Source organism: Neophocaena asiaeorientalis, unplaced genomic scaffold (assembly GCF_003031525.2).
Source record: "Neophocaena asiaeorientalis asiaeorientalis breed wild unplaced genomic scaffold, Neophocaena_asiaeorientalis_V1.1 scaffold151, whole genome shotgun sequence".
NCBI lineage: Eukaryota > Metazoa > Chordata > Mammalia > Artiodactyla > Phocoenidae > Neophocaena > Neophocaena asiaeorientalis.
The window spans coordinates 423478-447627 of NW_020175490.1; the positions used below are offsets into that span (position 1 = coordinate 423478).

Genomic DNA, 24150 nt, shown 5'->3' on the forward strand with positions numbered 1-24150 from the left:
TGAAGTTGGCTCTCCCACCTCAGAGGCAGAGGCCTGACACCCAGCTGGAGCACCAAGACCCTGTCAGTCACATGGCTCAGAAGAAAAGGGAGAAAAAAAGAAAGAAAGAAAATATAAAATAATAAAATAACATAAAGTTGTTAGAATAAAATATAATTATTAAAAAAAGTTGTAAATAAAAAAAAGAGAGAAAAAAGGAAAAAAAGAAAGAAAGAAAAAAGAGAGCAACCAAACCAAAAACAATTCTACCAGTCAGAACAAGTGCTAAAAGCTATGCTAAAAAATAAAAAAATTAAAAAAAAATACCTATCCCATATTAGGGAAATTTTCAACTATAATCGCTTCAAATATTTTCTCAGTCCCTCTCTTTTTCTCTTCTTCTTCTTTGGGACCCCAATAATTCAAATGCTGGTGCAATTAATATTGTCCTAGAGGTCTCTAAGACTGTCCTCAATTCTTTTCATTCTTTTTTCTTTATTCTTCTCTGTGGTAGTTATTTCCACTATTTTATCTTCCAGGTCACTTATCCGTTCTTCTGCTTCAGTAATTCTGCTATTGATCTATTCTAGAGAATTTTTAATTTCATTTATTGTGTTGTTCATCATTGTTTCTTTGTTCTTTAGTTCTTCTAGGTCCTTGTTAAATGTTTCTTGTATTTTCTCCATTCTATTTCCAAGATTCTGGATCATCTTTACTGTCATTACTCTGAATTCTTTTTCAGGTAGACTGCCTATTTCTTCTTCATTTGTTTGGTCTAGTGGGTTTTTACCTTGCTCTTTCACCTGCTATGTGTTTCTCTGTCTTCGCATTTTGCTTAACTTACTGTGTTTGGGGTCTCCTTTTCACAGGCTGCAGGTTCGTAGTTCCTTTTGTTTTTGGTGTATTCCTCCAGTGGCTAAGGTTGGTTCAGTGGGTTGTGTAGGCTTCCTGGTGGAGGGGACTAGTGCCTGTGTTCGGTGGATGAGACTGGATCTTGTCTTTCTGCTGGACAAAACCGTATCTGGTGGTGTGTTTTGGCATGTCTGTGACCTTTTTATGATTTTAGGCAGCCTTTCTGCTAATGGGTGGGGTTGTATTCCTGTCTTGCTAGTTGTTTGGCATAGGTGTCAAGCACTGTAGGTTGCTGGTCGTTGAAAAATATAAAGCATGACGTTGCAACAGCCTGAGGCCCGCCGTTTGTTCTCCTGGGGATGTTGTCCCTGCATCACGTGACCCTGGCAGTGGTGGGCTGCACAGGCTCCGGGGAGGGGAGGTGTGGATAGTGACCTGTGCTTGCACACAGGTTTCTTGGTGGCTGCAGCAGCAGCGTTTGCGTTTCATGCCCGTCTGTGGTGTCCACGCTGATAGCCATGGCTTTTGCACATCTCTGGAGCTTGTTTAGGCGGTGCTCTGAATCCCTTCTCTTCACGCACCCCGAAACAATGGTCTCTTGCCTCTTAGGCAGGTCCATACTTTTTCCCGGACACCCTCCTGGCTAGCTGTGGTGCACTAGCCCCCTTCAGGCTGTGTTCACGCAGCCAACCCCAGTCCTCTCCCTGGGATCTGACCTCCAAAGCCCGAGCCTCAGCTCCCAGCCCTGACCCGTCCCAGCGGGTGAGCAGACAAACCTCTCAGCCTGGTGAGTTCTGGTCGGCACCGATCCCCTGTGCGGGAATCTTTCCACTTTGCCTTCTGCACCCTTATTGCTGCATGGCTCCAAAGCTTCCCCACCAGCACCCCCCTGTCTCTGCCAGTGAAGGGGCTTCGTAGTGTGTGGAAACTTTTCCTCCTTCACAGCTCCTTCCCAGAGGTGCAGGTCCTGTCCCTATTGTTTTTGTCTCTGTTTTTTTTTTCTTTTGCCCTATGCAGGTACATGGGGAGTTTTTTGCCTTTTGGGAAGTCTGAGATCTTCTGCCAGCATTCAGTAGGTGTTCTGTAGGACTTGTTCCACATATAGTTTTATTTCTGATGTATTTGTGTGGAGGAAGGTGATCTCCACATCTTACTCCTCTGCCATCTTGAAGGTCTCTTAAGACATGTTTTTAATTGATAATGGAATATCTGTTTTGTAAAATTCGTATTTCTATAGGAGTGATATTAAATCTATTCATCTTGAATTCAGCATTCCATAGAGTTTCAGTGGTGAATAAAAATTCAGAAAGCATATTAATTGTAAAACTGAGGTGCATTTCTCAAGATTTAGCACTCTAACCTTACTTAGGATGGAACCAATTTTATATTTTAGTGAAAGGTTTTCGGTTTTTAGCAGTCAGCGTTACGTTAAACTGACTGCCAGAACTTCTCTAATGCTGGTTTTGCTGTTGTGTTAGTGAGAGCAGTATGACAACAATAGACTCTTGAAATAGAGAGAGAATTATTAGTATTCACATCACATTGAACTGAAAGCATCTTGACCTGGAACAGAAAAATGATTGACTTGTTTTATATCAGAAAATGAACTAAACCAAATGGGGAAAATTGTCTAGTATTTTCAGTTTAGATTATTAGCTATATCATTCTTTTTATTCATGAGTTCAAAAGTGTTTATTTCAGTAATCTAAGTACCTTAGACAATGATAGGATAAGTAGCACATTCGGTTTCCCCAAACTTATGATGATTATAGTAAACCTATGTACAAGTTAGTACCTTTACATATCATTTCTTCATCACAGTTTATTGTTTCAAATAGATACAAAATAATGGAATTTGTTGGTGTATTAAATAATTTCCAACTATATTGGGTGAGAGTACAGAAACAGGTTAAAGAAAATGTTGTGAGACCGTATGATTCTTATTGTTTCCCCTTATGGAATTATTGTCTAAAAGATTTGAAATGGTATAGGAAGAATGTCTGGTTATGTATAAATAGAAGTTTTTTCATGCAAAGTCCTTCTAAGCTTTATGCCTGTGCAGCTCACCTTGCCTCTTTCTTCAAATGAATTTGCTAGTTGATTGATTAAAATTCAGATGAATATTATGTTTTACAAATAAAATAATTATAGCATCTCATGATTGTATTTATCTTACATCTCATTTAATTTGAATTATGGTATTTTTCCTATCAAAATGTGTTTTCTTATAATAAAAACATGGAAGTTCTCTGGTTGGGTGTTTAGAAATTTTATAAACTGTGGTTATTAAAATGAATCTTGGTAATTTAGATAATTTTCTTCTGCTTAGATAACTTTGAAACTTTTAGTATTGTATCTAACCCTTTAGAGTTTCTGGAAGTATAGGTAAATGTGCATGGAATTCTTTTTTAAAATGTATGATTTAGCTTCAAGCACAAGTGTGAGTGCCTGAGTTCTATCCTATATCAACTTCTTTGAGATTAAAACAAGATTTTTCTTCATATGGTAACATCTACTTAGACTTTTCATTAAACATATTTGAAAGCAATGAATATTATAGGGTAGAAATAAAATGAATGAATTATACTTTCTACTGCTTCTTAGTCTCTGAGATTTGTGGGATTTATGGAATATTTTTGAAATAAATTTCCTTTCCAATATTACATACTATATCTTTTTACTGTAAAGCAGATAGTTACTATCTGTCGCCTTTTAAGACTTACAGTGTTCTAGGCACTAAGTGCTTTAACACATTGTTAATTAATTCCTACAACAATTCTATTATATAAAGGAAGAAGCCGAGATTTAGAGCTTTAACCTTTCTCTAGGTTACTCAGATGTAGTGGGTGTTGGAGCTAGAATTCAAACCCATTTTGCATGATGCCAAAGACGTCTTGGTAATAGAATGTGGTTAAAACAAACCATTACGTTTGGAAATGTGAACTTCTTATCGGCTATAAAGTTAACTTTAAGATTCTCTCATATTGTATTAATCCTTCTCTAATAGTCTCACTCTTTTTGAATTTTTACTAGAGTATGATGTGTGTGTGATGGCATGGTATGGAATATGTGGCTGACATATACCATCCAGTGGTCTACTATCTCTTACTGTTTTTCTTCATTCAGCTAGTTAATTATGTAGATGATCAGTTGAAATTTTGTTTATTATGTATCCTCTTGATATTAAATTATTTTGTAACAGAACCCAAGCATACTGAAATAAATTGAACTTAAATTAAAACACCCAAATTTTCCGACTCATAAGCTCGGAAGATCAAGGATATTATAGGTCCAAAATGTTTTCTAAACTCTGGTTATTGACAGGTTTTTTTTGAAACAAATATTCAGATAATCCTTAAGTTTGATTAATTCATTCTTGATTTTACCTCAGGGTAATTGGGAATGTGTCCTCTGTCTCTCAGTAAACTATATTTTTATGTTTATTCTTGAATTATCATTTTTCCTCATTATAAAATCATTGTTAAATTCTTATGGCTAAAGGGATTCATTGGTACAGCTAGGCAACCAGACAGCTACCATAAACAGCTTTCTTCTGCCATCTCCCAGTTGGAAAATCATAGAAGATGATCCTGGTTTGCCTGGCTTAGGTCATATGGCATCATCCCTTGTACCATTATCTGTGGCATGATATATTGAGATTGGGCCAACTTGATTATAGGTTTATCCCTAAGGTCAGGATGTCTTCTGTGACTAGAAAACAAAGAAAAGGATGACCACCATTACCCATTTATTGACTACATAATATGTGCCTATTTTTTGCCAACATTTTAGAGCTTGGCTCAGTAATAATCAATAAAGTAGTTCTTTGACTCCAGTGGATAATCTGGGGCTCAGAGAGTTGTAGAGCCTTCTCTTCTCTCCACTAACACTAGAGACTACATTACTCTTCCTTAGTTCAAAGAAAGAAATGGCTAAATAAATGTATTAATACTGTGTGTGCATTATATGTGTGTAAAAAAGAGTTAACTGTATTATTAAGTGATGAAGCCTTCAAAGTAATACATTTATTGTCTTGTTTATCTTAATCATTATTTCTTTACCTTAGATGAGGGATGCTATTATAATCATTTACAATATTCATTAGTGTGTAAAATAAGCAACTTACTGCCTTATACAGCTAGCTACTGTTCAATCCCAAACCTGAATTCCTTTTTTTAATATTCTCTTTTTTTATATTTACTTATTTATTTTTTGGATGCGTTGTCTTAGTTGTGGCATGCGGGATCTTTCATTGTGGAGAGTGGGCTCTTCAGTGCAGTGCACAGGCTTCTCTCTAGTTGTGATGCACGGGCTCCAGAGTATGTGGGCTCAGTAGTTGTGGCACGTGGGCTTAGTTGCCTCGCGGCATGTGGGATCTTAGTTCCCCGACCAGGGACTGAACCGGTGTCCAGTGCATTGCAAGACGGATTCTTAACCATTGGACCACCAGCAAAGTCTCCAGCCAAACCTGAATTCTAACCTTCTAATTCCAAAGAATATTACACATATCTCCCAATGATATGCCTTGCTTTTTATATATTTTAAGCCACATGTTAGCTATTTTATATACACTGTAGTTGGTTGTAACTGTTTTTCTCATACCTGAGTGATGGCCATCTGCTTCCAGGTTTTATGCTTTATTTTCACTCATTGACTGTGTTGTAGTTGTGAACATGTTTGTTTTTTAGTTATTCACTTAATACATATTTATTGAGTACTTGCTATATATATATGTGTATATATACACACACAAACATACCCAATATATACTTTTTTTTTTTTTTTTGTGGTACGTGGGCCCCTCTCACTGTTGTGGCCTCTCCCGTTGCGGAGCACACGCTCTGTTCACGCAGGCTCAGCGGCCATGGCTCACAGGCCCAGACGCTCCACGGCATGTGGGATCCTCCTGGACCGGGGCACGGACCCATGTCCCCTGCATCGGCAGGCGGACTCTCAACTACTGCGCCACCAGGGAAGCCCCCGATATATACTTTTATAAAATAAATTATTATTTTGTATTATTCAAGACACTGGATTTTTCCAACAGAGGGGTGGTTTTCTTGCAGGCAAGGAGATCACTTGCTGGTAGTATTTACAGGAGGATCTTTTTTTGTTGAGCATATCTTTTGCATATATTGTATTGTAATATCCTTATATTTATCTGTAGGTTTATAAGCATGCACAGATACGAATAAAGTATTATTTACAATATGGGAAAAGCTAAATAAAGTTTGAATTAGAACTTGGTAGGAAAGATGGTGCTTGAGCAGATGGTTATGTTAGTAAACTGGTTGCTGTTTTTTTTTTTTTATGGAAATGATATAAGCTTATTTTAGAAAGTTTGCAAAATACACCTAAGAAAAAATAATGAAATAAAAATAACCTGTAATCTCAAAAATAAATCACTGATAAAAATGTTGATATCTATTTCTAATTTCTTTTGCAGATGTATATCCATATCTGTTTATATAAACATATTTGTTTAAATAAACAATATGAGCTATGCTATACACTTTGATTTGACTGTTATTCATGATAGACTTTTGAACATTTATTTCAGTTTTCCCTCCATTATAAAAAGCCTTGCAGGACTTCCCTGCTGGTCCAGTGGTTAAGGCTCCATGCTCCCAATGTAGGGGGCCCGGGTTTGATCCCTGGGCAGGGAACTAGATCCCACATGCATGCCGCAACTAAGAGTTCACATGCCGCAACTAAGAGTCCTCATGCCACAACCAAAGACCCCGCATGATGCAACGAAGATCTTGCACGCTACGCTGAAGATCCCATGTGCCACAGCGAAGATCCCATGTGCTGTGACTAAGACCTGGCACAGCCAAATAAATAAATAAACATTTTAAAAACCTTGCAATGAATATCCTTATTTCTTCTCTAGGAGTACATTTTTGATCCCCTGCATAAATTTCTAGAAGTGAAGTTTCTTGATTTAGGGGCATACAGAATATTCAGGAGAATATAACATACTGACAAATTGAAGATTACTAATCCAAAAGGTTGATCTGGTTAGTAATGACTAATCTAAACCTCACAATGATATTTCAGCTAGTTAAATCTGTTTTTTTTTAATGAGATGTACACACTGATTAATCCTTAGCACTATCTCTAAAAGTGTTAGCACTCTCTCTGTACTCTCATCCCCAACTTAGAAGAGTTGTCATATGTAGATGATAAAAGTAGATTATTAGATGACAGAATACAGATTTTGTGAACCAAAATTTAAGGACTATGCTTTTCCAAAAACACAAATTTAGAAAAAGCAAGATAACATCTGTTATTCTTTTCAGGCTGATCAGTTGATGTTTGCTTTGCATTTCGTTCGAGGCATGCATCCTGAACTTTTTCAAGAAAATGTAAGTGGAAGGAAAGGAGAAAATTATTTAAAAAGTTGCATAGAAATCTGGTAATGGGTGGACTTATGGTTAGATTAGAAGTTACTTAAGGCTAGAAATTACATGTCAATCTATTTTTTACTTAGAAGTTTAGTGTAAGATGCTGATTTACAGTTGTACTCTCGTTTGGGTGAGCCCAGTATTCTGAAGCAAGGGTAAGGCAGGGAAAGAACTCTAACTTACCATGCTACCTAGATTTTTCTGAACATAAGTCCACTTTTCCAGGGCACCAGTAGTGTCAGCCTTCTTATTTCCCTCGTCTAAGCAGTGGAACTGATAAATATAAAAAAGTTAAACAATATGGGTATGCCACTACATTATTTATTACCTCCACTGACTTGCTCAGAGTCAGCAGATGAAGCAAGAGGGTGGGCAGTTCTTAGAAGCCTTCTTTGAGCCTGCAGGTTTATGTTAATATTTTAATGTATAATTTATCTTTTTTTGTCTGTGACTTCATTTCTGGTCTACCATATAACCCCCTCTCAAACCTGAAAATAATTTCCTTCAAGATAGAACTAAGTAATCCATATCTGACCTGCTTCTAATATTAAAAAAATTATTTGTAAGTGATTTTTCTCATTATTATGCCATTATCATTAAAGTGAGCATTCAGTAGCCAGGGTGGCAGCGAACAGTATATATGGACAGTGCACTTTGACCTAGTAACCTTTAACTCTCTATGGTCAGATTGTAACTATGCTCTGGGTTCCCCTCATTTGAATAGTTAAAAGAATGCATACCATTCCATGTGACTGTTCTCTCTTTTTCTCTAACTCCACATGCTCTGGCTGACTTGTATAGTTTCTTCCAAATTTAACTTGACTCTTTTTATTTAAACTATTTACTTTGATGCCTTTCCCTCCTCCTGTATGTTTTTCACCATGCTCAATATGTTCTGCTGTATAAGACTTAATTTTCCCTAGTTTTCCCTCCTGGAGTATAAATAAATTATCATGGGGAAAGGAGAACAGTTTTATTTGACTTGCATAAAGTAGTAGTGATAATTTGTATTTTATTTATTTGTGACTGTATAACTTCAGTAGGAAGAATGAGTGGTCAGAGTGGGTGGAGGCAGGAAGTATGTTGCTTTGGTAATTTTTCCATATGGCTCTCAAATTTTAATATGTCCTGGCTTTATTTGCTGGCCAATGTGTAACAAATAATATGGTAGTGCCCATAATTATCTGAATGGGTAACCCAGAGTGAAGACATAGATTTTCTAAGAGCTCTAGATTCTGTAACACTTGATCAATTTTGATTCCATGGGTTAATTTTTTTAAAAAAAGGAGTAATGGCAGTCTTCTCCCAATATGTTGGAAAAGATAAGTTAGTGGTAGTACTTTTCTCTATTTTTCCCAATATACACAATTTTTAAACTTTTGGTGCACCTTACTGCTTATCTATTAGCGAGGAGTAGTATATAATAGGAAAAATTAAAGGTAGTGACAAATGCAAATTGAATAAGACATTTAAATTTTTAGATGTTGAGACTCACATGTATAATGTAGTTCTATTTTTTTTTTTTTTTTTTTTTTTGCGGTACACGGGCCTCTCACTGTTGTGGCCTCTCCCGTTGCGGAGCACAGGCTCCGGACGTGCAGGCTCAGCGGCCATGGCTCACGGGCCCAGCCGCCGGCATGTGGGATCTTCCCGGACCGGGGCACGAACCCGTGTCCCCTGCATCGGCAGGCGGACTCTCAACCACTGCGCCACCAGGGAAGCCCTGTAGTTCTATTTTTGTCTTAAAATTATTCTAGTAGATTTTGTTTTAATGTTTTATGTTGGTATGGTACATGAACTCATTCTTATGTTAATGTTGTAGAGTGGGAAGGTATGAAAGGAGTTTTATTTTTTTCCATGTTTTTAGAAAGCTAAATTGTAAGCTGTCTTATGGGGAAATTTAAAAAGATTTGTTAAATGGTTAGAATATCTTTTGTGTGTTTCTCATATTTTTATTTAATAGGAATGGGATACATTTACAGGTGTGGTTGTTGGAGACATGTTGCGGAAAGCTGTAAGTTAGAATAACAAAATTATTATTTCACGCTTAGTGAAAATAACTCTGGCTTTGTTTTCATGAAATATAATTTGCTTGAGAGAAGTTTTAAATTACTGTTGAAATTATATTTTAATTAGAGGACTATATCATTGCCTCTATTGCCATAATAGAAAATGGACCTATATGTGTTTTTTTGTCCTTGAGGACATGTATTCTTCTGAGAATATTAATTAAATATAAGAAATTAATATGGTTTCTTTTTTTCAGTGTATATATATTTGGTTCCAAGAAAACTTTTGTAATTTGAAGAAGATCAAATCTCGTAACATAACTAGGAAAATTTTCTTATATAAGTAAAGTTAAAAATTACTTCATTTTATTTTTGACAACTTTATTCAAATTTAGCTTTTTCTCTAGTAATTTTCTATTTAAACATGTAATGGATAATATTATTCTTCAAAGCAACCTATCCAAACTGTAATGCGAAACCTAGATTATGACTGACATGCAAAATATAATTAAAAATAATATAATTCTATGGAAGTTTCTTATTACATTTGAGTTTTTCTGAAGTTTTACAAAAGATTAAGCCCTATGAAAATGAATGTAACATTTGTCTAAATGTTTACTAGTACCTGATGTTATGTAGAATTTTACCATATTGACTTGTAAAATAGATAAAAATTAAAGAATACATAGAATGAGTTTTTTTCAAAATAGTGTTCATAAAATTAGCTGGTCAATTTTTAATTTTTTTAAAGTCTGAGTTTTACCAGATATACTAAGGAAAATAATTGCTCTTATTAAAAAGGACTCTCAACAAAGAATACGTGATCAACTTCCGTCTTGGATTGACCAGGAAAGAAGCTGGGCAGTGGCAACATTAAAGGTATTCCTCTTCTACTATGAGAGATTTATTTTTTTTAGTATTTGAGTTATTTCTGTTTATATTTTTATGTGCTACTTATTCATACTCAGTGTTGATATTTTTGTGAAATGATGTAGAATCCCTGGGTAAAAGAATATCCAAGAATTATTCTGATTAGTCCCTTAAACAATTTTAATAGAATGCATAAAATCAATAATTATGAAAAATAGTGAGAATTTGAAGAGATTTCTGGATTATTGGGCAGGACCTCTGAACTATTTCATGAACCCCTAATGGCAAACTTAATAATAATCAACATGATACAGTTAAAATTGTTTGAAAAATTGATCTACTGAGAGGTTACACTTGGGAAAAAATCTTAACTGTGTTAACCTAAAAATTATAATGATGGGGCTTCCCTGGTGGCGCAGTGGTTGAGAGTCTGCCTGCCGATGCAGGGGACACGAGTTCGTGCCCAGGTCTGGGAAGATCCCACATGCCGCGGAGCAGCTGGGCCCGTGAGCCATGGCCGCTGAGCCTGCGCGTCCGGAGCCTGTGCTCCGCAATGGGAGAGGCCACAACAGTGAGAGGCCCGCATACCGCCAAAAAAAAAAAAAAAAAATTATAATGATGCTTTTTTTCACATACTAATTTCTTGTTAAGTAAAGAAATGCAAAACATTTAGGAAAGGGGGGCTTTCCTATTCAGAGAAAGTTTATAATATACATTAGTGTTTTATTATCATTTTAGTTTATAAAACATTTTCAAATGAATTATCTTATTCAATTATCACACAAACCTTAAGAAGGAGGTATTATTAACTTTCTTTTTACAGATGAGAAATAAGAATCAGTGCAGGGAGTTGCAAAATGCGTGAACCTATTTTCTTTTCAATTTCATACATATTTTTGAGGAACTGTTATGTGCCAAGCATCATGTTAAATACTTCAGATGCATTATCTTATTTTATTATCACAATGACCTATTGAAGAGGTCATAATTATGCCTGTTTTTGAGAAGAGCAAACTGAGGTGTAGACAGGTTAAATAATTTATCCAATATCAAATAGCTGGGAAGTTTTGGAACTATGATTTTAATTAAGGCATTCTGACACCACATTCCTACGTGCCTTTGATATGTAGGTTTTCCAAATATAGTGTCTTTTTCCTCTTTCTCTCCTTCCTTCTTTCCCCTCCCCACAGTTTCTTCCCCTGGTATGACTTGGGCAGTGAGGATGGGGTCATGGGGAAGAAAAAGCCTAACTCCCAACAGTTCTGTCTGTGTTCTTTACTCAGGCTAAAGTGTTGTTTTTGTGGGGAATGAAAGACAAATATACTTCTCTCAAAATCTGTAACATATGTTTCCATTCTTCCTTTCCTTTCCCTGCTTTTCTTCACAACTATTCTAATGGTACAGTAGCACATGGTTAAAACGGTAGGAGTAGCCAGCAGTTATTGATGACTTACTATGTTCAAGGTATGCAGAATTTGAAAATGGATCATCTCATTAGATATTTTCAACATTGTGAGGGAGCTACTGTTATTGTCCTCATTTAACAGATAAAGAAACTAAGGCCCAGAGTGATATAGTCACTTACTTATGGTCACTGAGAAAGTATAGAGTCAAGATTTGAAACTGGGCATATTTTTGCACTCTAACATGGAACTCCATTCTGGCAATGGTTAAAATTTGCACATGGTTTTAATGAAAGTATTCTTTTCCCCACAAGGTGGAGATAGGTACAAATGTTTTTACATAGAGAAAAGATTTGTTAATTTGCAGTATTGATTTAGTACTACTTTGGAAATATTTGCTTTTGTTTAATTCTGGATTAGATAAGTCTGCCATACTGTTTCTGATCTAGAAGTGATTAGATAAGCCAACACGAATTAGAAAACAAATGGTAAATATCAATAATTGGTTTCCACTTACTTTTTTTAGTGTGTGTGTGTATTTAGTATGGTTGTATGTGTGTGTATTTATATTTGCTTGTAGCTCAGTATATATGGTTATTTTTATTTTTTAGATTGCTCTCCCCAGTCTTTATCAAACCCTCTGTTTTGAAGATGTAGCTTTGTGGCATACTTATTATCATAATTCAACATGTGAGCAAGAGTTTCCATCTATTCTTGCAAAGAAAGTTTCCTTATTTCAGCAGGTAAATTGTCTAAACACGTAAATGTATTTAATGTTTCTGTTGTCACTCAGAAGCCATTTAAATAAAAGCTTTGCCTTTAGGGTGTCACATAACCTTAATGGGCATATGTGGGAAAGGGCTTTCTGCTTTTGCCACCTTGTCCAGACAATGAAATCATTGGCAACGTTTCTAGGTAGTGTGTCTCCCACTGTAGCTTTTCTTACTTCCTCTGCCTCTGACCCAAGGGGGATTTCTCAATAGAGAACACGTCTTACCAAAAGAAGTTAAAGTATAGATTGTACATGCTCTTCACTCTTTTCCCAGGGTTCTCTCTAAGGAAAAGACCTTATGGTGAGGAACAGGGAACTTTTTTTTTCCATTTTGTGTCGAAATATAATGATGAAACCTACTGGTGGGTTCCACTCAGTCTTTTGCCTAGACCAAAGTCTTAGGTTGTAGAGGGCACAGGAGTTGACGCTCCAGGAAATGACCCTTCCATTTATATCTCTTAACTAGGCTGCTGGCTGTGCTTCTGCCCCTTGTTGAATTCTATTTCACCAAGTGTGTTTAAAAACAATGAAAAAAAAAAAAAACTGAGAAAAACTTCATTTGAAAACTTAAACATCTAGTAACAGATAGATATGATTCAGCATAAAATTGGTAGTTTGAAAATTTTGGTTAAGAGTTTTATGCTTCTGCATGGCTGTCACCAAGAATGCTTTACCTACATACCCTTATTTTCACTGGCCGTTGGGCCCTTTATTAGTTCCTGAAGACATAGCTAATGCTATGACCCTTACATGCTGATGTTTACTTTTGATGGTAGATCTGATGAATTTTAGTAATATTTTGGCTATTAAAGATGTGTCTTTTTATATACCTATTGTGACAGTTTTAGGCATAGTAAATATTGTGGTAAACATTTGTTTAATTTAACATTAACTATTGTTTAATTACAGCTGTTATAGGAACTTTATTATTTAAAAATACTTTGCACTTTATTTTAAGGTTCTTGTGGTACAGGCTCTCAGACCAGACAGATTGCAAAGTGCCATGACTCTATTTGCATGTAAAACTCTGGGTAAGTACACTTCTTTTCTAGAACTAGACCAGTGACCTGAAGTTTGTTTTTAATTTACATTTTATTCTATGCTGACCTTAGTTTAGAAAGATTATACATTTTTTCCCCTTTATCGTACTTATGTTACAATCTCTACCTGTTTTTTTTTTGTTTTTATTTTGGCCACTTCACGGGGCATGTGGGATCTTAGTTCCCCTATCAGGGATCAAACCCGCACCCCCTGCACTGGAAGCACGGAGTCTTAACCACTGGACCGCCAGGGAAGTCCCTTGAAGTAACCTTTTACTAGCATTTTTTGAGAAAATAGAAGCAATAAGACAGAAAATGTTTATTTCCCACTAACAGTTCTACCAGCTACCTACAATGGTACTCATACTCATTCTGCTTTCCCTTCTGTTACTCTGAATGAATGTCCTTGCTCCAATTAAAGGCCAGCCATTTGCTCTTTCCTTTTTCATTCCTGCCATTATCCCTTTTTCCTGCATCATCAATTTCACCTTCTTTACTGGATCCTTTCTGTTAGTATACAAACATATTTTAGTATCACCTGTCTTAAAAATGCTGCCCATGACCCTCTATCCCCTTTCTATCATCCCATTTCTTTATTTTCTTCTACAACAAAACATCCTGAAAGTGTGTCCATAGTCAAAGACCACTGTAATCTATTTCCTCAACTCTTATTCTACCTTCAACTCATTCTATTTGTACTTCCTCCCTAAAGTTCCACAAGATTGCTCTTGTTAAGGTTAATGAGGTCTTCTTCCATATATCTATTTCCAATAGTGACTTCTGTGCTTTTATCTTACTTGATCTCTCAACAGAGTTGTCCATTTGTTCCTTCTTTAAACACTTTCCACTTTCTTCTCTTGATTATTATGTTTCCTCTTTCATTTCTCAATCCTTTTAGGATTTTCCTTTTCTCTTTCCTTTATTGGTTGCTTCTCTGTATGTTGGAGTATTCTTCCTTCCTTTTAAATGTTGGAATATTCTTCCTTCCACTGCAGTCTTGCCCTGGGTTCCCTTCTTTCATTATTATACATTCTTTCATGACCTCATTCAGTTCCTGACTTTAAATATCATTTGTAAATTACTGACTTTTATATCTCTTATTTCTAACACCAACCTCTCTGTGGAATTCTAGGATCATATATACAGATGCTCATTTGATGTTTTCTTATGAATGTCAGATGACCAATACAGAACTTTTGATTTGTCTGTATTAGGATCCACTCAGTTGCTCAAAACAAAAAACCCAGAAGTGATCCTTTCTCTCTTTTCGTTACTTCATATACCCAATCTACCAGCTAGTCCTTTTGGCTCCAACTCTAAAACTTACTCTGAATTCATTTACTTGGTGTCATTATTACCAACCTAATGCAAACCACCATCATCTCTCACCTCATTTACTGCCATAGCTTTGGCTCTATCTTCATAATGTGGAGAATCTAATTACTTCTCATACTTCCACTACCATCTACCACTTTTTTCAAGCCACCATTATATCAGGCTTTCTTTCTTTCCCACTTCCAGTTTATTCTCAGCATAGCAGCTAGAGTGTCTCTTGAAATATAAGTTAGATCATATCACTTCTCCGTTCTAACTCTCTGATGGCACCTCATCTTTCTCAGAGTCCCTCCAGTGTGTTACAGGGTCTTACCTCTTCTGGTCCTCTTCTTCCCCTCAGATCTCATCTCCTACCACTGTCACCCTTGCTCAATCTTTAACAACCACAGTAGGCTTTTTCCTGTTTTTCTAGTGCTGCAAGTTTGTTTCTGCAGTCTCAAGGCCTTTGCACTTGCTGTTCCTTCTTCCAGCAGATTTCCACCCCCAGTTATCACCCTTGCTTCTCTGCTCAATTGTCATCTTTTAAGTTAATACTTTCTCTGAGCACTGTCTATATAATAATGTACTCTTTCCTCAGCTCTTCATATCCTCCTTTGCCTTGTTTATTTTAACTATTATCACCATCTGACATATTGTTATTTACCTGTTTATTAATTTCCTTTTCCCCAACTAGAATATTAGCCACATGAGGGCACAAGCTTTGTTTTGTTCATGGTTGTGCCCCAGTGCCTTAAACAGCTTCTGGCACATGGGCACTGTAAGTGTGTGTTAAATCAGAGACCGCTTTCCTCATCGGTCTCCCTGCCTCAGTTTGCGCTTCCTCTTCAGTCCATTCTCTCCAGAAGGCTGTGTGAGCTTTTAAAAACTTAAACCAAATCATCTCTCTTTTTTGCTTAAAATTTCCAAAATCTTTTCAAAAAACACTTAGAATGAATTCCAGATTTATATATGATTGATGCTTGAACAGCATGGTTTTGAACTGTGCAGGTCCACTTTTATGCAGATTTTTTTCTAATAGTAAATACTACAGTACTACATGATCCGCAGGTGGTTGAATCTGAATATGTGGGACTCCGGGTATGGAGGAACCGTGGATACAGAGGAACTACGGATACAGAAGGTCAACTCTAAGCTATGTTCAGATTTTTGCCTGTGGACAGTCAGTGTCCATAACCCCCCTGCATTATCTACAGGTCAACTGTATAAGCTTACAAAGCCCCACACAGTCTGGCGCCAACCTTCTTCTCTAACCTCATCTTGCTTCCTTCTTGCCTGCCACTGTGCCTTCGTGGGGAAAACAACCTTAGGGCTTTTGCACTGTTTGTTCTCTGTTTTTGTTTGTTTTTTCTTTTTTATTAATTGTTGGCTCCTCTGTATCATTCAGATGTTAACGTTGCATTTTCAGAGAGGCCTTTCTGGGCCATTTAATCAGTACCAACACATCTACTTGCTTTAATTCTTTACCCATTTCTTAACACTAACTGATATATTTCTTCCTCATTTATATATATTTTTTGTCTGTTCCTATAACTCAAATGCAAGTTTAAGTAAAATGAGGCAATTTCAGAGAAGTTCTTAGGAGGCTATTCTTTTCTCACCCATGTAGTCTTTAAAAATATGCTCTTTGTGCCACATTGCACATGACCTTTCTTATTGAATTTGTCTGGAATACTTCTGTATTGTATTATTTCATCTCTAGGTTAAATGACATTTAAGGTTTAATGGCATAAGTGAAAACCTCATGATATGCACATATTCAAATGCTTTGGAAGTTTAATATACTTCTAAAATTATACTCTACCTATTTCTAAGCAAAAGCCATATATACTGGTATATGGCCTGATGACTTTGTATTTGGTCAAGTGGTTTTATTAATACAGTTTTTATATAAAATTGGAGGTTTTACTGTATGAATAAGTTTTAAAAGTTCATATTGCTGGAAAATGACAAGCACTTATCTTTTTAATCAAATTTTAGAGATTTGATTTCAAATATAATTTCTCAAACATTATTCATATGGAAAGACTTTTATTAAGTTTTAGCAATCCTTTTTATAATCTATAAACTTTAAAATAGTAACTTATAAAGATGCATTTATGAAAGTAGTTTTGGTTTGAAGATTTAAGTTAGCAGAACATGCCTCAAAACTTTCAGGCATGCTGCTTTAATTTAATCCTACAAACCAAGCCTTGTGTACTAACACAGTCTACTGCATTAATTTTTCAAAATAGCAGTTTTGAATCTACTGCATTACTTTTTCAAAATAGCAGTTACCAGATGCAGATATTCTGACTTCTGTAATTCTGATTTAATAATTATTCTGAGCACAATATTATGCTGTGTGTATTGAGGTACTCATGTTCACAGAAGATGGTGCAATAGCTGCAAGAACCAGTAACTTCTCAAAGGTTCTTCATCAAAAAGTCTTTTTGAGCCTTGAAACTTTCCTAGTTTTACATTCCTCTACTTCTCTTATCCATGCTAACATCCCATCCCATGATCTTTGCTTCCATAGCTCAATCTGTCCTGTGACATCTGTGTCTAAGAGAAAAGGAAGGACATAAGGAAATGTGTATTCATTTTCTATTGCTCCTGTTACAAATTGTCACAAATTAGCAGCTTAGAACAATACCCATTTATTATCTCATAGTTCTGTAGATCAGAAGTCTGGTAGGCCCTCCTGGTTTCTCTGATCCAAGTTGCCCAAGGCTAAATAAATACAGGTGTTGGTCATTTGGACTCTTATTAGGAGGTTCTGGGAAGAATCCATTTCCAAACTCACTCAGCTGAATTTGCACCATGCAGTTGGACAATCGAGGTTCTTTTTGTCATTTTGAGTTCTTAGAAGTCTGTCTCAGTTTTTAGAAGCCTTTTCATTCTTTGATTGTATTTGTGGCCCCCTTCCTCCTCCTTTATAGCCACCAATGGCAGATTGATTTCTTCTCATGCTTCACATCTCTGACTGCCCCCTCTGCCTCATCTCTCCTGTTCTCTCTTCAGGCTGCATCTCTTTGACTTTAAGCTGGAGAAGTTTTTCTGCTTTCCAAGGCTCAAGTGATTAAATTGGCACACTTGGATAATATGGGATAATCTTATTTTAGGATCCACGACCTTAGTTACATCTACAAAGTCCTTTCACAGAAGTACCTAGGTTAGTGTTTGATTGAACAACCAAGGGGTAGGAATCTTGAAAGTGGTATCTTTAGAATTTTACTCTACCACAAAATGTTGGACATTTTTTGTTTGTTTCCAGGCTTGAGTATTATTGCATTTCTAAAGAGTATTTTCCCATTTAATTGGTTGATGTGTGTTAGATTAGATAGTGGTTGTCGATTTTCCTTCTTTTTATTGATATTTGTGTTACATTTTAAGAGTTGTCTTTTCTCTCTGATAAAGGAAAAGTAATTTTCTTATCAGTCTCTTTGTTAGGGAGGATGAGATGAATGAGGAAGAATGAATCAACTATACTTGCTAACTATAATAGTTTGATAGTATTTGCTGCTTTCTTTACTCAGATACCTAAAAAGTACAGGAGCAATATTCTTTCCTTTTTATGGGCTTCCCCGGTGGTGCAGTGGTTGAGAGTCTGCCTGCCGATGCAGGGGACACGGGTTCATGCCCCGGTCCGGGAAGATCCCACATGCCGCGGAGTGGCTGGGCCCGTGAGCCATGGCCGCTGAGCCTGCGCGTCCGGAGCCTGTGCTCCACAACTGGAGAGGCCACAGCAGTGAGAGGCCCACGTACCGCAAAAAAACAAAACAAAACAAACAGAAAAACAAATATTCTTTCCTTTTTAAACTGCAAATTATTTCTTTTTTATTATCTCAACATTTTGTCTGAGTAAAATAAAATACAATAAAGGTTAGAGTTATTTCGTTGACTTATTTTTAGTTCTTTTTTTCTTTTGAGAGAATTTATGTATTTTAACCGTCAAGGTCAAAATATAAGATCCCAGTGATTTACAAGTAGTTTTACGCTTTGATAATTCACAATGGAATGAATATTTTTGGCTCTTTAACTTTATTGAATAGCTTTGAATGATTGACACTGACAGTTCAAATGCTGTCATGAGTCAAAATTAGTTGGGTTTTAAAACCAGTGATTATATATAGACTAAGTTTACTTAAAGTGCAATGTGGATTTTATAGGAGTTTTGTGGGTGGAATGGCTAACATGCAATTCCCAGTAACATGAGTGTCACCTGTGTTATCTTAAACAGTAAAATGTTTTTCGTGAGTTTTTTCTCTAAATCCAAAATGTTCCAATACTTTGAAATATTGTATAAATTGGATTAATGAATATATATTTATCTTCTGTGGGATTTTTTTTAACATCTTTATTGGAGTATAATTGCTTTACAATGGTGTGTTAGTTTCTGCTTTATAACAAAGTGAATCAGTTATACATATACATATGTTCCCATATCTCTTCCCTCTTGCGTCTCCCTCCCTCCCATCCTCCCTATCCCACCCCTCTAGGTGGTCACAAAGCACCGAGCTGATCTCCCTGTGCTATGCGGCTGCTTCCCACTAGCTATCTACCTTACGTTTGGTAGTGTATATATGTCCATGCCTCTCTCTCGCTTTGTCACAGCTTACCCTTCCCCCTCCCCATATCCTCAAGTCCATTCTCTAGTAGGTCTGTGTCTTTATTCCTGTCTTACCCCTAGGTTCTTCATGACATTTTTTTTTCTTAAATTCCATATATATGTGTTAGCATACGGTATTTGTCTTTCTCTTTCTGACTTACTTCACTCTGTATGACAGACTCTAGGTCTATCCACCTCATTACAAATAGCTCAATTTCGTTTCTTTTTATGGCTGAGTAATATTCCATTGTATATATGTGCCACATCTTCTTTATCCATTCATCCAATGATGGACACTTAGGTTGTTTCCATCTCTGGGCTATTGTAAATAGAGCTGCAATGAACATTTTGGTACATGACTCTTTTTGAATTATGGTTTTCTCAGGGTATATGCCCAGTAGTGGGATTGCTGGGGCCTATGGTAGTTGTATTGGTAGTTTTTTAAGGAACCCCCATACTGTTCTCCACAGTGGCTGTATCAGTTTACCTTTCCCACCAACAGTGCAAGAGGGTTCCCTTTTCTCCACACCCTCTCCAGCATTTATTGTTTCTAGATTTTTTGATGATGGCCATTCTGACTGGTGTGAGACGATATCTCATTGTAGTTTTGATTTGCATTTCTCTAATGATTAATGATGTTGTGCATTCTTTCATGTGTTTGTTGGCAGTCTGTATATCTTCTTTGGAGAAATGTCTATTAGGTATTCTGCCCATTTTTCGATTGGGTTGTTTGTTTTTTTGTTATTAAGCTGCATGAGCTGCTTATAAATTTTGGGGATTAATCCTTTGTCAGTTGCTTCATTTGCAAATATTTTCTCCCATTCTGAGGGTTGTCTTTTGGTCTTGTTTATGGTTTCCTTTGCTGTGCAAAAGCTTTGACGTTTCATTAGGTCCCATTTGTTTACTTTTGTTTTTATTTCCATTTCTCTAGGAGGTGGGTCAAAAAGGATCTTGCTGTGATTTATGTCATAGAGTGTTCTGCTTATCTTTTGCTCTAAGAGTTTTATAGATTTTAACGTTAGAAATAATAATTGAATTTATGCTTGGTTCTGTATACAAAATGGTGAGCAAAACAGATAAAATTCCTCATGGAGTTTAAAGTGTCTATTTGTTAAATTAAGAAATGATATGGTAATGATTTTAACTTTTAAAAGATAATTTCTGTATTGGCATGTATTTTCCAAATAAACCATATGTTTCAGTCAGTATACGCCTACCTTGTTTTATTGCACTTTGCAGTTACTGTAGTTTTTACAAATTGAAGGTTGTGGCAGTCCAGTGTCAAGCAAGTCTTTTGGCACCATTTTTCAAACAGCATTTGTTCAACTCGTGTTTGTGTTGCATTTTGGTAATTCTCACCATATTTCCAACTTCTTCATTATTATTATATTTGTTATGGTGATCTGTGATCAGTGATCTTTGATGTTACTCTTGTAATTGTTTTTGAGGTGCCAAATAATGCCTACATGAAACATTGAACTTAAGTGATAAACATTATGTGTGTCTGACTGCTCTACCACCCAGCTGTTCCCCCCATCTCTCTTCCTCTCCTCAGGCCTCCCTATTCCCTGAGACACAACAAATTGAAATTAGGTCAGTTAATAACACTAAAATGTCCTCAAGGTAAAGGAGGAGTCATGTGTCTTTCTCATTAAGCTTAGTGAGGAAAGCATGTCCAAAGCTGAGATAGTCTGAAAGCTAGGCTTCTTGCTCTAAACTGTTAGCCAAGATATAAATGCAAAGGAAAAGTTCTTGAAGGAAATTAAAAGTGCTACTCCAGTGACACATGACTGATAAGAAAGTGAGACATTCTTATTGTTGATATGGAGAAATTTTTGGAGGTCTGGATAGAAGATCAACCCAGATACAACATTTCCTTAAGCTAAAACCTAATCCAGAGAGACGCCCTAACTCTCTTCAATTCTGCGAAGGCTGAGAGAGGTCAGAACGCTGCAGAAGAAAAGTTTGAAGCTAGCAGAGATTGGTTCATGAGCTTTAAGGAAAGAAGCTGTCTTCATAACATAAATGTGCAAAGTAAAGCAGCAAGTGCTGATGTAAAAGCTGCAGTAAGTTATTCAGAAGATCTAGCTAAGATAATAAGTGAAGGTAGCTACACTAAACAATAGATTTTCAATGTAGACGAGACAGCCTTCTATTAGAAGAGATGCCATCTAGGACTTTCATAGCTACAGAGGAGAAGTCAATACCTGGCATCAGAGCTTCAAAGGGCAGGCTAACTCTCTTGTTAGGGGCTAATGCAGCTGGTACCTTTAAGTTGAAGCCAATGCTCATTTACTGTTTTACAAATCCTCAGGCCCTTAAGAATTACGCTAAAAATCTACTCTGCCTGTGCTCTATAAATGGAACAACAAAGCTTGGATGACAGCACGTCTGTTTAGAACATGGTACACTAGATTAAGCTCACTGTTGACCCACTGCTCAGAAAATAAAAAAGTTTCCTTTTAAAATAATACTGCTCACTGATAATACATCTGGTCACCCAAGAGCTCTGATGGGAATATACAATGAGATTCGTGTTGTTTTCATGCCTGTTAATACAACATCCATTCTGCAACCTGTGGATCAAGAAATAATTTTGCTATTCAAGTGTTGTTATTTAAGAAATGCATTTTCTTAGGCCATACCTCCCATGGATAGTGATTCCTCTGATGGATTTTGGCAAAGTAAGTTGAAAACCTTCTGGAAAGGATTCCCCATTCTAGATGCCATTAAGAACTTCACGATTCATGGGAAGGGGTCAAAATATCAATATGAACAGGAGTTTGGAAGAAGTTGATTCCAACCCTCATGGATGACTTTGAGAGGTTCAGGACTTCAGTAGAAGAAGTAACTGAAGATGTGGTGGAAATAGCAGTAGAGCTAGAATCAGACATGGAGCCTGAAGATGTGGCTGAATTGCTGCAATCCCATGATTAAAAAAATTATGGATAAAGAGTTATTTCTTACAGATGAGCAAAGAAAGTGACTTCTTGAGATGGATTCTACTCCTGGTGAAGATGCTGTGAAGATTGTTGAAATGACAACAAAGGATTTAGAATATTACATAAACTTAGTTGATTAAGCAGTGTTAGGATTTGACTCCAATTTTGAAAGAAGTTCTACTGTGGATAAAATGCTGCCAAACAGCATTGCACGCTACAGAGAAATCATTGGTGAAAGGAAGAGTCAATCGATGCAGCACACTTCAGTGTTGTCTTATTTTAAGAAATTGCCACAGGCACCCCAGCTTTCAGCAGCCACCACCCTGATCAGTCAGCAGCCGCCAACAATGAGGCGAGAATCTCCACCAGCAAACAGATTACATCCTGCTGAAGGCTCAAATGATGGTTAGCATTTTTTAGCAATAAAGTATTTTTTAGTTAAGGTATTTATATTGTTTATTTAGACATATTGCTCTTGCATACTTAATAGACTACAGTATAGTGTAAACATAACTTTTATATGCACGGGGGAACCAAAAAAATCATGTGACTTGCTTTATCACGATGTTTGCTTTATTGCGGTGGTCTGGAACTGAACCCACAGTATCTCTGAGATATGCCTGTAGTTGTTAGAAAAGATAAGGAGAAATATATTATACCAGAATTACCTATCCTTCTCAGGAGCAGTTGCAACAAACTGACAGTAGCTCATAGTGCATATAATAAAAATGTTTGTGGTCATTTTATATGAAAATATCTTTATATACATTTTGACATATTCTTATCACATAGTACATCTAATTAGAGGTCTATGAGAAGATGTAGAGGAGTAAAAAGATGAGAAACACCTGTTTTTCCATCATTACAAGATAATCATCATTAACATTTTTTTTTTTTTTTGGCTGTATGTGGGCCTCTCACTGTTGTGGCCTCTCCCGTTGCAGAGCACAGGCTCCGGAAGCGCAGGTTCAGCGGCCATGGCTCACGGGCCCAGCCGCTCCGTGGCATGTGGGGTCTTGCCTGACTGGGGCACGAACCCGCGTCCCCTGCATTGGCAGGTGGACTCTCAACCACTGTGCCACCAGGGAAGCCCATCATTAACATTTTTATGTACACCTTTCTATTCTTTTTAGGCACATAGATGCATATACAATATGGTATCATGTTGCCTAATCTACTTTTCTTTTCATGGGTATACTATTCTTATTTTATCCACATTTAAATTTCACCATCAAACACTGAGCTCAAGTATATGCTGGCCATATGTTCAGATATTTGAAATAAAGATAAATGGACAGATGGCTTTAATGGTTTAATATGTTAAGCATTGCACAATATTCAACAATTAGAGAAAGTCTAGGGGATGGTATAACCATATACCTTTATATATTTAGGGCCACAAGTATACGGACAAGCCCTACAATTTGAGGAAAATCCTGCTCAGGACTGAACAGAGAGGTCCTTGGTTGCCGACGGACTCTCCCCTTGACTTCAGACTTGAGACAAACCAAGGAGTCTGTCAATATACAAAACCCACTGAATTCAGGAGAAACAGGAGCAATAGGATAGGTATTAAGGAATTGGTTCTTGCCAATTAGGATTGTGGTGGCCAGTCTGAAGCGAGCAGAGTTGGCTGGAGGCTGGAGATGTTGCAGCTCTAGTCCAGAACAGCAGTCTAGAGACAGAATGGTTAGTGCTTTCTTCCAAAATTCCCAGTTTTCCAAACAGGTTCCTAGGCTGCTTTCCTCAAACAGTGCTAATCTACTTTTAAGTGCATGATCTTTTACTTCATTTTTGTAACTTCAGTTCCTTTATATCACTATCAGAAATTACTCATTCAGACTACTGTTTCTAAAACCTTGTGTTTCCCCCTGTTTTAACTAGTATTAAGAGCTACAAGGAAAATTCTTGTACATACTTCTGCATTCATATTCTGAATTATTTCTTGAATTA

At 36.6% G+C, this 24150-nt stretch overlaps 1 protein-coding gene across 1 annotated transcript in view; it reads left to right on the plus strand.

Moving 5' to 3' along the window:
- The window catches only part of DYNC2H1 (dynein cytoplasmic 2 heavy chain 1), a 369596-nt gene that overhangs the window by 194335 nt on the left and 151111 nt on the right, over positions 1 to 24150 (plus strand). The window contains exons 71-75 of the mRNA XM_024768920.1: positions 7134 to 7199; positions 9202 to 9252; positions 10049 to 10126; positions 12132 to 12263; positions 13251 to 13323. Coding sequence (XP_024624688.1) covers positions 7134 to 7199; positions 9202 to 9252; positions 10049 to 10126; positions 12132 to 12263; positions 13251 to 13323 — 400 coding nt within the window. The remainder of the gene's footprint in view (positions 1 to 7133; positions 7200 to 9201; positions 9253 to 10048; positions 10127 to 12131; positions 12264 to 13250; positions 13324 to 24150) is intronic.